The sequence below is a fragment of the Haliotis rufescens genome, unplaced genomic scaffold (assembly GCF_023055435.1).
Source record: "Haliotis rufescens isolate VD_foot unplaced genomic scaffold, xgHalRufe1.0.p SCAF_133, whole genome shotgun sequence".
Classification (NCBI taxonomy): Eukaryota; Metazoa; Mollusca; class Gastropoda; order Lepetellida; family Haliotidae; genus Haliotis; species Haliotis rufescens.
The window spans coordinates 100,959-116,235 of NW_025963817.1; the positions used below are offsets into that span (position 1 = coordinate 100,959).

Here is a 15,277-nt window from a genome sequence, read left to right on the forward strand (position 1 = left end):
ACCGCCGTGGGCGCTTATTACGTCAAATACGGTAAACCTAAAAATATTTATAATTGATTATGTCTCCCACTAGTTACATAGACCCTCTTATACAACATATAATGTTCTAAATACCATGTACACATCACTATCAGTGATCAAGAGGCAACCTGCAACTCCACAACAGAATGACTTTCATATAAATAAATAAATAATTCACATTTAGTTTTATTTCGACCGACCATGTGTGGAATAAACCTGGGAAACAAAATTAAAAAAGTGTGTCCTTAGGGACTCAAGGGATCTTGTCCTACCTGGGGCTCCCTGGTAGGGAGGAAAGAGGTCTAGAACCCCTGGCATACTGGACCTGGGCACATCACTGTATGAGATGTACAGCAGACACATCACTGTATGAGATGTGCAGCAGACACATCACTGTATGAGATGTACAGCAGACACATCACTGTATGAGATTTACAGCAGACACATCACTGAATGAGATGTGCAGCAGACACATCACTGAATGAGATGTACAGCAGACACATCACTGTATGAGATGTGCAGCAGACACATCACTGTATGAGATGTACAGCAGACACATCACTGTATAAGATGTACAGCAGACACATCACTGTATAAGATGTACAGCAGACACATCACTGTATAAGATGTACAGCAGACACATCACTGTATGAGATGTGCAGCAGACACATCACTGTATGAGATGTACAGCAGACACATCACTGTATGAGATGTACAGCTGACACATCACTGTATAAGATGTACAGCTGACACATCACTGTATGAGATGTACAGCTGACACATCACTGTATAAGATGTACAGCTGACACATCACTGTATGAGATGTACAGCAGACACATCACTGTATGAGATGTGCAGCAGACACATCACTGTATGAGATGTACAGCAGACACATCACTGTATGAGATGTACAGCAGACACATCACTGTATGAGATGTACAGCAGACACATATTACAAGTCCAGGTGCTGTATTCACAAAAATTCTTTTCCAACCTGCTTAGAAAATTCTTAGCTAAGACCTGAAACAGCTGTGGTGTGCCAGCTGTCGCCATATTGGATACAAGAAACAATTTAAGTCACTGAAAGCCCTCTCTATTACTTTTAACTTTGGAGTACTCTCAGAGCAAAAAGTTTCTATGAAAATGACTTAAGAAAATTCTTAGACTTCAGAGCAACTTTTTTGTTTTCTTGAAATTTTTTCGAATATTTCGAATATTCTCAGACTTAAGACTTCTCAAGCACTGTGAGATTTTTATGTCTATGGCCCCAGGAATGCAAGTACAAATATAAAACAAACAAAGCGATGTTTATTGACAAAGAATGAAGAGATAAATATGCATGACGATTGAGCAACTGAATATCAATATTGTAAGCTGATCAAGCATATCAGACAAACTGAATGCATATGAAGATCTTGTGTCTGTTCAAATTCTACAAAGAACAAAAGTTACGAACGATGCATTTTTCTTGTCGACTCATTTGAAACAAGGATGATTGCATTAACAATTTAATCTGTACCTGCAACACAAATAGTCTGTCCATGCTGCCGTGGTATTTTTGTAATAGTTTTCTGCAAGGTCTACTGGACTTATAGGTAATTGAGTAGAAAGTACAGTACATACATTGGTATTTTTTTCAATAAATATTTATAACATCATATTTGGTCTACTAGCTAGTTCTTAAAATTCTTGATATGTTGTTAATTGTTGAGTTACATTTTTATTTATACCATGAAATGCAAAACATTGTCACAATCTCATTAAAATCACATCTTAGTTCTCGCTACTGCTAAACAAAGATCTGAGGACATCCCATTAGGGGTCACGTCAGAACGACCTTTCATCCGACCAATCAGAGCGTCGCTTACCAGATCATGAAAGTGACAGTCGGAATGTGATTTCTAATCATGCAACCTCGAAAACTTTCACACTGGGTATTTGGAAAGATAGTTACGGGTTTAACGACTGAATCCATACAATCTAGACAATATATTTGCCATTCCAGAATGTTCTTTTGTTCAGGTTTCAAATTTTTAATCGAGAATTTGTTAAAATATGTTTCGAAGCGTAGTCGCCGATTTGAAATTAGTGCTGTAAAGCACGAGGAAGCTGCCTTCTGATTGGCTAATGTCGACTTCTTGTCAGTCTTTCCATTGGTCGGTCAAAATTCGCGCAAGGTCGGTCTGACGTGACCCGTAATGGGATGTCCTCAGATCTTTGTTTAGCGATAGCGAGAACTAAGATCTGATTTTAATGAGATTGAACATTGTCAGAAACTTTACTGCAAGAATGAGGGAGACAGCGCCATCACAATCACAAGCAGAATGTGTCTTGACCTAGTGTTGGCCTGAACAAGACATTGTTTATCAAATTCAGTATGTAAGGGAGGTAATCGCATTGTAGTCAAAAACATTGTGTAAGATGCAAAACAGAATGACAAGAAACCAAAATTGTTCATAGTGTTTCAAACATGCCAGTGATGACAAAATATTTTAGGAAAATTATTTTATCGTAAATTGTATTTCACCAACAAAGTTCGCTGCCATGTTGATGCATCTCATTAAAGTTTCCTTGTAACTTTATGATCAATTCATTCTTGTTTGTTTGTTTGTTTGTTTGTTTGTTCAACGCCGCACTCAGCAATATTCCACCTATACAACGGCGGTCTGTAAATAATCAAATCTGGACCAGACAATCCAGTGATTGACGTTATGAGCATTGATCCATGCAATTGGGATACGATGACACGCATCAAACAAGTCAGTGAGCCTGACCACCCGATCCCATTAGTTGCCTCTTACGACAAGGTCCAATTCATTCTTGACAACAAAACACACAACTTTATGGATTACAACTTCTGGATAATTGCATTCAGCGACATTTCTTACACCGTTATCAATCTGGATAAGAGTGTATTAGTCTACATCAGTTGTATGTTTTCTTATTTACTCACCAACTTCTAGGAAGCCAATCAAACAGTTAATTCATTCTTGTCCTAATCAGGCCAGTATCATAATCTGGACTTTCAATATGGGACATGAATTTTGTTATCAACATGCTTACTGATTAACATTTCCGACTGATAAAAGGATGGATGGAATGTTACACTAGTTTTTTTGTTCAGTGGTATTTTCGAATTTTTCATTCGTCACCACTCGCACCTTCCTTCAACCTGCATGAAGACTCTTATGTCTGAAAATATGACAAACCAATCAGAATGCGTGTATGACTCCCTCAGGTATAATTTTTTATTTACAATTCTTGGTTCTAAAAATATACCCTCGATACAGTTAAATGTGTTCAATCATACTGTATTAATATCGTAAGTCCTGATGTGTTTTAAAAAGCTTCTGGAATATATATGACATATATATGTGAATCATTATGCAACAAGTTGACAATTCTTTTAACTATGCCCGTTTGCGCTTAGACGGAACCCAGTCACAAAAATGGCCACAAGAGGTGCATGAGGGGCTATTCGGCTTGTCCCGGAATAACACGAGTTGGTCACGAAAGTGGTATATACAGAAAACCATGGAGTTCAAAGGTAACAACTCCATACAAACAAGGGTTCACAATAAAGTTCATAGGTGGTCCTGTGTAGATTACTGCTATGCAACATTTATGGATTCAGGACACTAATGCTGGTTCATTGGCTCTGGTCTACCAGTAGTTACTTTTGTTTCAGACCGTTGGAAATGAATTAAATGGTGTAGTGTCTATTGTGGGTTGTGTTGGGTTTGGGGGCACAAGCTTATAACATATCTCTCATTGGAGAGGAAACAATAAACACAATCTCCAACCTAAACAAACCTGCATTGTATATTGTTTCCTACATACATTAAATTGCATTATTCAACACTTTGGGGCAACTACGACTAGAGATCCTACACAACCAGTAACTTTCCATATAGTGGTTTTTAGGATTTCTGACAATTTCTGGATAGTGTCCACATCCAAAACTGGCATAGGTTAATATGAAGGGTGACCTTGGATGAGCTTGACCTGGGTAGCACAAGCTTTATTTGTTTGTTCGTATGTTAATTGTTTTACGCCTCACTCAACAATATTCCAGCTATCTGACGACCTGTAAATAATCAAGTCTGGACCAGACAATCCAGTGATTGACACAATTGGACTATCATGACATGTATCAACCAAGTCAGCGACCCTGACCACCCGATCCCCTCTTACGACAGCTTTAAACAAACCCCGCCTGTATACTTGTTTCATTAGGAAAAGGGAACAATACCAGAGTAACAAGAATAAACCCGGAATTACATTCAATATCACAACATACAAATACAAAAACATAAATCATCTAAAAACAATATACAGTAAAAGAAAACATACATACACATCTAGCTTCATCATGAAAAACCAATGTCTCAATGTGGCAGCATTTGATATTACATAATTTCCAATATGTCAAATATTTGGCAATATTTGATGACAATATCATACTGTGATACAGTTTGTTATCACTAATTCTCTAATCTCAAAACTCATCAGATTCCAACTTACACTTACACATAGATATTATTCCCACCATTTCAAAACATTGTGAAACATGGGCGAAAAAACATTGTTGAAAAGTGTTAAAGCTCGTTCCCGGCGTGTGACACCTTCGTTACATTCTTGGTAACATCACTGCCACCAGTGTATTCAGCATCACGGCAATCATCACTTGTTTGTAAACATAACGGCCAGTTAGCTGCGAGTTGAACTCCATGCATGGCAACTTGTAGCCACCCATCACAGTGTAGAGCTTTGACTGGTGGCAGCGATAGTATAGAGAGCTCCACGAACAGGATATCACAGTGAGGAACTTGGTAAGTGTATAATAAGGGCAGATAACTATAATTACACAATTCACGGCTATAACTGTTGTGATCTTATCTCAATGTCTTCTATTGGGTTTTTCAGCAGGGAGGTCAGCAGCTCAGAAGGAAATCGGGGAAAGTCAGAAAAATCATTTTTGGATATATTTGTGTGAAATACTATTTTCCAAACCCTGCAAACATGATGTAGTGATACAGACATACTATGTGCATGGAGTCGAAGGAAGGCTGAAATTTTAAGACGAACAAGTAACAAAAATAAATAAATAAAGATCTGGGTGCTGTTCCACAAAGCGAACTTAGAACTATGACTGTCGTAAGTCTATTCTAAAGCATGAGTTACGATCTTCTTAGAGCTACGATTGCTTCGTGGAACGTGCCCCTGTTCTGATATACCATGACATACACAGGCATTACCAGAAATTCTATCAAATATGATCAAAACAAGAAAAAGTAAGACTGACACACACAAAATTAATTTCAATGTCTAAATCAGACTGTTTTTACAAACCTTCCCTACATATAGACACTAACAATGCTGTTTGTGAACATATTTTTGTCATGTTTGTTGTAGTTTCGTTAAATACATTTTTTAAGGATCTAAACCTCATTCAATTATTCTGCATCCAGCTTTTCGGCATATTGACAATAAAAACCTGTACAAGATAAGACAATTGGTCTGGCCATATCGAGGATAGGTGGTACACAACAAACATTCATGAATAGCGTTCTCACAGTCTTAGCATGCTTGGAGAACTGGATGTAGATGTTGAAATAGTCAAGGCTGAACATCCAGCGTTAGAAATTGGCACTGGTCCTATAGTCCTTGCCAAACTGACCAATACTTAAGGTATCATAAAGACTGGTAGAAATTAAGGGTTTTCCTATATGTTATCATAATAAGGACTAGTTTTTGTTGCTGCCATCATGTCATGGGTTAGGTCAGGGTTAAACGATTCGCATTTCGTTACATGGCCCACGATACGTATCGCAATACATATTCATGTCAAAACCACTTGACAGTAAATATTTCAGAGCATGATTCAAAAGAAATCTAGCTGTACACATGGTCGTAATGGCTATTTTTAGCAGTGAACTTGAAACACTAATTACAATACATATTGCGATATTTCATTGACAAAAAATGGAGGCAGTAGTAAATATTTTTTTTGCAAGTGTATGGTATCGTCCTATCGAGGCGTGAAAACTCATGATGCATTAGTGTATTGTTTCACCCCTAGGGTTTAAGTGTTAAATGTGGGCAATAATGATACACTATGTAGTGATATGATACATATCTGGATATAAGCTTGTGATGTGATTCATGGATATTTGACACTGTTTCATTAGGAGCCATATTCCATGTAAAAAGAAATGACTCACTTAATTTATACTAACAATAACCTTGTACATACTGTCAGAAAATAGTATTTTTTAATTTTACATTTTCATACCATCATGACAATATGCAATGCAATATAAACATGTATTATTATGTATCAATAATGGTCGCATGATATGCTCATACCGTGGGACAAAGTATCACAATGGTCTGATAGTTCTGTAAACCTCTACAGCATTAGACATGTTAAAGAAATTACACCCAATGAGATAATAATCCTTTACAGCTGTCTGCATCTTAATAAAACTCCTCCCCAAATAATATTTCACCCAGTATACAATATATTCTTATCAGTGTTCTGAGATCCATCGTATATTACAATATTACCAGTAATAATTTAATAAACAAATGATAAAGTTTAATATTCACTGGACTATACGGAGAGCTGCCCCTACGTAGACTTGCTCCCCAGTGCTGAGATGCCATACATACAGCATAGAAACAGAGCAAACAGTATATACACTGACGTTGTCAGCCAGAAGGCGAAGTAGAACACGTACGGAGAACAGTAGTTTGGGGACTTGGGATTCCTACTGTCAAACCGGCCTTGTGTTCGATATATCCACATGTTCCCTGAAACGACAAACATTTATTTCTTTATCTTAAACATATATGCTTTCATAAATGACAAAACAGTACTATTACACTACAAGTAAATAAAAGAATTTCTGAAATATCGATGAAATACAGTTTGCTGAACAGGCTGAACTCCTTTGTGTTGTTATAATGCATCCTTATGCCTACGAAGACCGCATCTGTGGTGTAGTGGTCCCAGGGTTCGATCCTCGGCCATCATACCAAAAGATGTTAAAAGATGGTACTTGTTGTTACCCTGCCTGGTGCTTGGCATTAAGGGGCTAAATCAAGGACTGGTCGGCTCAGAGTCAGTATACGGTGTCTGAGTGGGGTATTCATGTTAAACTGCGGCATGGTATCTCAGTGGGCTAGCACTTTAAAATTGGCATTAGTCCGGACTAGTACAAGTAGCCACACACACACACATGTACATGCACGTCTCTATATAAGTGCAATCTTCTTGAGCGTGGAGCTAATAATAATAACTCTTAATAGCCATGACTGAACCCAGAAATTTCGGGTCAGTTAACTCCCTTGCCTTAGGAAGTTGCAAGCTCCTTCCGAGCGTGTGACACCTTTGTTACACTCTCGGTAACATCACTGCCATCAGTGTGGGTGTGGCCATTACAAGAATCTTGAAATTTGCCCTCTAGCCCCAAATGTAGTCACATTCAAACTTTTGTTTATGTTTTTGAGAATGCCATCATAGTTCATTTTGAAAAGGTTTACGACTGACCATGTTTTCCAGATGAATTTACTTTGTTGTTTTTATAATCAGATTGGTTCGAGATTACAGACTAAGGGAAAATCAACCAACTTCTCTCTTACATTCTCACTTTATCAATTACATGATAGTTTTAATTAAATAGAAATTCAAATTGACAATCAAAGAAAGTAATTGAGCAGGGGTAAGTGTATTCGGCCTCACGACAGTCGTCACTTGTTTGTAAACATAACAGTCAATCGGCTGTGAGTTCAACTCCAAGCATGATTGTGATCATCTATCACTGTGGGGAGTTTTGACTGGTGGCAGCGATAGTATAGAGAGCTCTGCGAACAGGATATTGCTGCGAGGAGCTTGAGGAAGTTGCTATTTTATTTACCAACCTACTTACCAGCTATAAACCATCCCACAATGAAGAAGACAAGTAGCACCTCCAGTGCATCTTTGCCCCGGCCATGCTGGAACAAGGGACAGTCCTTGCATGTGTACATCTCTAGGAAGGCCTTGATGATCTTGGCTGATATGGCGATGCCCCCCACCAGGAGGTACAGTGGTATGTACTGCTCCGCCGGACAGTCGAACAGATGCATGCACCCTGAAACAGAGGAAGGGAGTTGAAGGCTGCGTGGACAGTTTTTCAGCCACATAGCTGCTGTGCCTAAAGTTGATGCAGGTTGTAGATAGCTACCACTATCATGACTATAGTGAAACCAACAAGCATGGTGATGGAGCTGTCAAACAAAGCACCATAATTAGGGTGAAACAGGGTCGCAGTGATTTTCAGATTCTAATGCTAAGGGAGGTAACTCTGCAAAACAAAACTTGCAGCTATAGGCCACTTGGCCACCTGGGCCCAACTGAAACCGAGATCTAAGGGACAGGTCATTTATTATAGGGATGGGGGTTGGAGCTGTGGGATGGGGGTAGAGATTAAAGTGAGTGAGTGAGTTTGGTTTAACACCGCTTTTAACAGTATTCCAGTCATATCGTGGCATGTCAGCTCAATGTGGGAGGAAAGCTCCAAGTGATGCAGGTCTCAGACGTTTACCACTTCGGTGAAACCCACGAGCACGGGTATGGTGCTGACAAACCTAGAAACATAATCGGGGCGAACAGGGATTCGAACCCACAATCATAGGTTTCTGGCATGCCAAGGAACACAACTCTGCACAGCGAATCGCAGCGCCTTAGACGACTGGGCCACCCGTGCCCCCAGAGATTTAAGAGGGTAGGGGTGTTCATGAAAATATGAATATTATTTAGGGACTGGAAATTTAGTGAGGTGAGGTGAAATAAGGTTAAACGTTGCGTTCAAGATTATTGCCACTTATATATATGGGAATGTGTTATGGGGACATTTTGGGGGTGGGTGGAATGTTATATGAATTTGAGGGGGTGGTGAAAGAATGTTACATAAAATGGGGGAGGAGTCGACAAAATAGGACACAGTCCTAAGACCAATCATACTAGACCCCACACCACCACCCTTTATAATAAATAACCAGTGCGGCAATATCAGTACAGTAGGAGTTTTCACCCTACAACACGTTTTCATGGGTGTGTTGGTTGATGTGTCGGTGGATGGGGGTTGGGGTGTTTGAGTGATCAAGTGATTTCCATTATTATTCCAGCCATATCATTGTAGGGGACATGATCATGCAATTAAAGGCCAGGGCTCCGTTCCACAAAGAGATCTTAGCCCTAAGTCGATCGTAACTCCCATACTTTAAAACAGACTTACGACAGTCGTAGCGCTAAGATCGCTTTGTGGAACGGGACCCAGGACCCTGTTCCACAAAGCCGTCTTAGCACTAAGGTGATCATAGCTCCCACAAAATAACACAGGCTTATGTTGGTTGGTTTGTTGTTTTAACGCCGCACTCAGCAATATTCCAGCTATATGCAATTGGGATCGATGACATGCATCAACCAAGTCAGCGAGCCTGACCATCCGATCCCGTCAGTCTCCTTTTACGACAAGCATAGTCGCCTTTTATGCTAAGCATGGGTTGCTGAAGACCTATTCTACCCTGGATCTTCACGGGTAAACATAGGCTTATGGCAGTTGCAGCATTAAGATAACTTTGTGGAACAGGGCCTATGAGTGACTCTAACTTGGCATCAACTTACCCATGACAATCATTGTGACCGGAACTGCCATGATGATTCCTAGAAAGAGGGTACATCCCACTGGAACAAGAACAATTCTACAGTGAGATCCACTGATCTAAGAACATGCACCAGACAGACACCAGTATGGTGGCCACAGTATCAATGTCCCGCTGACTTTGGAAACTGCCAGTCCTGTTTGTCTGGCAAGTCTAAAAATTACCAGTCCCCCCTACATTTTGTCTGTCTCAACTTTCAACAAACGAAAAAAGGAATGAAAATTACCTGCTTTATATTCTTTTAACGTCATGTTCAATGCAATGACGTCTCTGAAGTAACTTAGATCTACTTGTCATTCACACAAAGTTCATTCACACAAAGTTCAATCACAAGTTTCTTCTTTTTTTTAAAAAACTTTGAGGCTGTATTTTTAACCTTGAAGCAAAGCAAAGTGTTATTACCATGACACATGGTATAACTACATAAATTCCGGAGGGTGTTCATGTAAAGACTGGGGTCACCTGCTACTTGTAGAGATACATGATAATTTCCAGTAAACAGGAACACTGACACATGTTATAACTACGTAATTTCCGGAGGGTGTCCATGTAAAGACTAGGGTCGCCTGCTACCTGTAGGAGATACATGAGAACTTGACACTTTCAGTGTTGTGTGAGTGAGTAAACATCTTCCCGAGGCAAGAGAGTTAACTGACTTTGAAAGTCCAGTTTCCACCCATGCCGAACTAGGCTGGAATTCCTGGAGTCTTACATCGCAAAGTGCATCAAATCACATGAGCACCTTGATTAAAAACATGAAAAGATTTAGAAAATATCTGTTGACAACGAGTTGGAGGTGACCATGCTTTGCAAATCCTGCAGTCGACCGAAATCTGCATGACACTCTACGAACCTGATTTTGATTTCGGTGAGCGATTTTGATTGGACTCTGCATAGATTCGTTAGTCCAGCCAAAATCTATCTCCATAATACCAGCCTAGTTCGGAAAGGGAGGAAACTGGACTTTCATAGTCAGTTAACTCACTTGCCTCGGGAAGATGGTGAGCAAGATGCCACCAAGATTATCATGGACGTAGGGACGCCAGAAATGAGCTTCAACTTCACACATTGTACCCATATAGGGATTCGAACCCTGGCTAGGCATGATGAGCGAAACATGTCAACTACGGGGCTACCTAGTGGGCCTTGTGTTGTGAAAAGGAATGACAAAGAAAATGAATTAAAGTGGAGTGGGTTAAACTGACAACTGGTTCAAAACATTTTTAAGTATCAGACATGTTATGTAAAACACAAGCACCATGACCACTTTGTACTAAACATTGCATTTTCTTATGTTTAATAAACATCTTTGCATAATGTACACCTCTCGTCTGCTCTTTGAGTTTTTGAAAAAGTAGCCATCTTGCAAACAATTTGCAAATGAGGATTTTCATGTTTTCACCTTACTTTAATCTTCTTGGGAAATTGTTTTCAAGATTTGACTGAGTTAAAGGGAAATACTGGACAGAACGATTTTAATGGTTATTGATTAACCTAAATACTATACCAACATACAGTCAAACCCTGCTGTCTCGAACTCAAATGTGACGAATACCTTGTTGTGTTGAACTCACAGACCGATCCTGATAAACTCTTATCATATTTATCACTGTTCAAAACTATTGTAACCTGGATATGTCAAACTGGGTTTGTTAAATTCCTGGTTGTCCCAAACTCTGTTTATATAGTACCAAGAGGTAATAATGCATCCCCACTCTATTCTGTGGTTGCTAAGTATTTTAACATGCGAGTTGAAAAAAGGTTCTAAATGTATATAAACTGCTATGTGTCTTGTTCCCCGGAATTGGAGACAATGGTGTTGAGCTGTAAAAATTATGTAAACACAATATTCAAACATGTATAATCAACAAAACGTGAAATGAACATCTCCAAACTAGAAGATATTCCGTTATCATGTGGAGGAAAGATTTCATACTTACATGTTTCCCTCAGAAGTTCATAGAACTTTTTAAGGAAGTCGATTCGGCTGCTGCTGTGGTTGTGGGCTGCAATAACTCGCCCGAACAGCGAGTCGTATGACGGGGGAGAATCTGGAGCAACAAATGTATCAGATGCAGAACAAACTAAATCAACATTGTTTGTTACTCGCATTTTCTGTGCAAGCTTTGCAGCAAATATCATGTGGTCCAATGTCATGACGTATCTTTGTTGTGAAGAGTTATGTCCCTTAGCTGCCTGAGAATCCACCGAGTATGAGCAAATCCCAGATATGCCAAGCCCTTGATATTATTCTCGGTTTGTCAGCAGTTTCTAGTGGATTTCTAGTGGATTTCTAGTGGTAAGCCTCTAGCCCTGCATCATGTTAGGCTGTCCTCCCCCATCAAGCTGACGCCATGATAAAAATGAAATACTATTCAAGTGATGTTCAACCCAACTCACAACACACACCCTATCTTCTGCTGAGTATGTAGGAACGTTCTTGATAAATAACATATATTTTGTGTGTGTGTACATTTCTGCAATTTGATATTTATCATATGGTTTACTTCACCATGTTCACAGACTACCTCTTGAGCAATGCTTCGGCCCATGCTTGCCGTAAAAGGCGACTATGCTTGTCGTAAAAGGTGACTAACGGGATGGGGTGGTCAGGCTCGCTGACTTGGTTGATGCATGTCATCGTATTCACTGGATTGTCGGGTCCAAACTCGATTATTTACAGACTGCCGTCATATAACATAAATAATTGCTGAGTGCGGCGTTAAACAACAAATTAATAAGGAAACAAAACACAAATGTGTAAAAAAGCAATACCATTGAGCATGTTGAGAGCAGTCAAGTTATTTACCCTCGAAGCCTGTGACTAACTACACTACAGTGCTCAAAAGCAATTCAAATCAGGACAATATTGGAAGGGGGTTAACCCTTTGACTTTTCATTCAAAAATGCACTGGTTCCATTTCCTATTATTTCACACAAAACATGTAGAATTATCAACACTGTTTCTCAAATAAAGGGTTCTTTGGCCTCTTTACTTCTTTTGTCATATTGACAAGATTAAATAAGGCTTAAAAAAATAAAAGAATTGGTTCTCAGGCAATGACTTTTACAAATTTTGTGCGGACGGGCGAGCGGTAGTTTTTATTTTTTGGTCGTTAAAACTAGTATGTAACCAAATAAACAGTCGGGTACCATCAACCTTGACCATCACCGACAATAGCAGGAAAGCAGTGTAAAGGGAAGTAACTGTGTGCCACATTAGATTGCATTATTTTCAAGTATTAGGAATTTTTTTATTTAAAAAAAAATGGAAATATCAACTAAGAATGATGATGCGGGTGGATCCTGAGAACCAAGACTGTTATTTTTTTTTAGCCTAATAGGGTTATATATATTCCCAAATTTTGTTTGGACGTATTTTTGTATGCAATTGTTCCCTTCCATCCAGTACCTCTAAGTGGCGGCTCGTAAGGCGGAGGTAGGCAAACAACAGCAACATCAGAATCAGTGTTCCTCTCTGCAGTTTGGTGAACAAGCCGATCTACCAGGGCCTGTTGTTCTGACACGTCATAGGCTGGAGGAGACTGGTGGGGGGGTATGTTTAGTGGACAGAATGTCAATGGTTCATATACTGCTGCATCCTCATTCTCGCCAAACAGAGCATCATACTTTGGCGGCTTCACCTACGAAATGAAGAAGAGATGGGTAGAAGAAGACATCTATCTGTGAAATATGATATGATTGCAAAACTCTGAGTTGAATGGAGAGTCAGAGAGAGTGTGTCGTGTAACCATGGTAACCAGTGCAATGTAACATGGTTACAGCTATGATGAAGATAACCAGTGCATTGTTACATTCTGAAAGACATGACCATGATGACAGGTAATGGAATATTGAGGAAAACATCTTAGCCAACAAATACATTACATAACTGAAATAAGTTCATAATTTTCGCATAAGTGTACCCAGTACATGGGGGCTTGACTGTAATTATCTAAATAATTTATTCTCGATTATTTTTTTGTCTTATTTGCTTATGGTAATATGATCAATAATCATAATGATACAGATGAGAGCACTGATATGTAATTTCCATATGTAAATTTAGATTAATAAATGGTTGAATATTTTTTATACAAGTTCTAAATTATTAAAAATGTTGGCAAAAACAATTTCTTGGGAAAAACACTTCTTTGGGCTTATAATTAAAACTTCACATTTTTAGATAAAGGCTAATGTGAGAGAATGCATTTACCAGATATACCTCTGTCATTTTGGTAAGGGATGTGCACCTTGGTTTCAAAGATTTTCAGATGCAATATATAGCTACCTCACTAAAATAACAGGGGACTTGCCCTCAACATGATTGCTTTTCATAAATCTTTTAGTAAGTATTTTTGGTTATCAAAGTTCATGAAAATACATTTGATGAAATGTGGCCCTTATGCTGATGGCTAAAAATGATGAAATTATGCAATCTCTAACATTGAGTAATATTTTGATGTTGTTGTGTAATTATGGAAATTAAGGAATTGCTTTGAAATCAAATTTTGAGGTAAAATGAGATTAAACCATACAAATATGATGCAAATTCATATGGAGTATTTTTTCTGGTCATTATTAATCACAAAACATAAAGAAATTAAACTTTAACCAAATTAACAGGCCCTTAATTTATTCATGAAGGATTTTGTCCAAAAGATGAACGCAGCATCTATGCAGCATCTATTATTCTAGGCCTATATCAATGCGCCTGTTCTGTGTCCATATTCAGCGTAAACATCTGGTGTGTATATTGATCATGTGAGCGGCCAACTTAGGCGGTCATTAAAGAGTCATGATACACACAAATAGTCAATGTCATGACGTAACGTTATGAATGTCGACAATATATTATTGATTTTGACAGTAGAAGACGACGAGTAATAGATTGGGCATTGATATGAGTTGAATAGCAGTTCTACTAGGCCAAGTAATAACTAACACACGTCGACTACATGAAACACAGACCAATGGTAATCTAGAAGTTGTCAAAATAATGATTTGAATGCATCAAAACACATTTATAACTGAACTGCAAAGTACTCTATTGAAAGGAAATCGAAACAGTTTCAAGAATTCATCTAACACTAACCTGATCGTCGGCAGCCGCCGCCATTTTTCGGTCGAGTCAGTATACGTCCCTTTCCCAGACCAGGCCTCAGAGCTACGTTTATCGAGAGGTATGCCTGTTATACTCGCGCGTGTAGTTCAACTATACTGTATTTAAGCTTCCGCACGACAATACGAAATGCGCGGCTATCTATAGACAAATCCCAGTCAAATTATAACAATTCCATACATTTTTGTCTGAATAAATATTATGAACGCAGTATTCTTTTATATATAATATGTATATATACTTACTCGATCAAGCTCACTCAATTTTAACACATTTAAAGCCATTATTTTTTTTATCTGTACTGTTAATGAGGTGACGATTGAGATCATCTGTGGTTTGATTCAGTCTCTTTAGACATCGTGGTAATGTATCACACTACCCTAAACTAATAAATACATGCATGTTTGTAAAATCCGTTTGTCT

General features: G+C 38.7%; 1 protein-coding gene across 1 annotated transcript; it reads right to left on the reverse strand.

Annotated features, from left to right (window-relative positions):
* Positions 1–2,181: 2,181 nt before the first annotated feature.
* Positions 2,182–14,857, reverse strand: LOC124114643. Its single transcript, XM_046475318.2, has 6 exons — positions 14,828–14,857; positions 13,145–13,376; positions 11,673–11,783; positions 9,695–9,754; positions 7,956–8,159; positions 2,182–6,837 (listed from the first exon to the last, which is right to left on the reverse strand). The coding sequence occupies exons 1-6, from the start codon at positions 14,849–14,851 to the stop codon at positions 6,656–6,658; spliced, it is 813 nt and encodes a 270-aa protein (XP_046331274.1). The 5' UTR covers positions 14,852–14,857; the 3' UTR covers positions 2,182–6,655.
* Positions 14,858–15,277: the final 420 nt, after the last annotated feature.

Coding starts and splice junctions, on each gene's coding strand:
- LOC124114643 (XM_046475318.2), bottom strand. CDS start 14,851: ATGGCGGCGGCTGCCGACGATCAG. Junction 13,377..14,827: donor CGGCGGCTGCCGACGATCAG/GTTAGTGTTAGA, acceptor TTCATTTCGTAG/GTGAAGCCGCCAAAGTATGA. Junction 9,755..11,672: donor TGAACTTCTGAGGGAAACAT/GTAAGTATGAAA, acceptor TTCTTGTTCCAG/TGGGATGTACCCTCTTTCTA.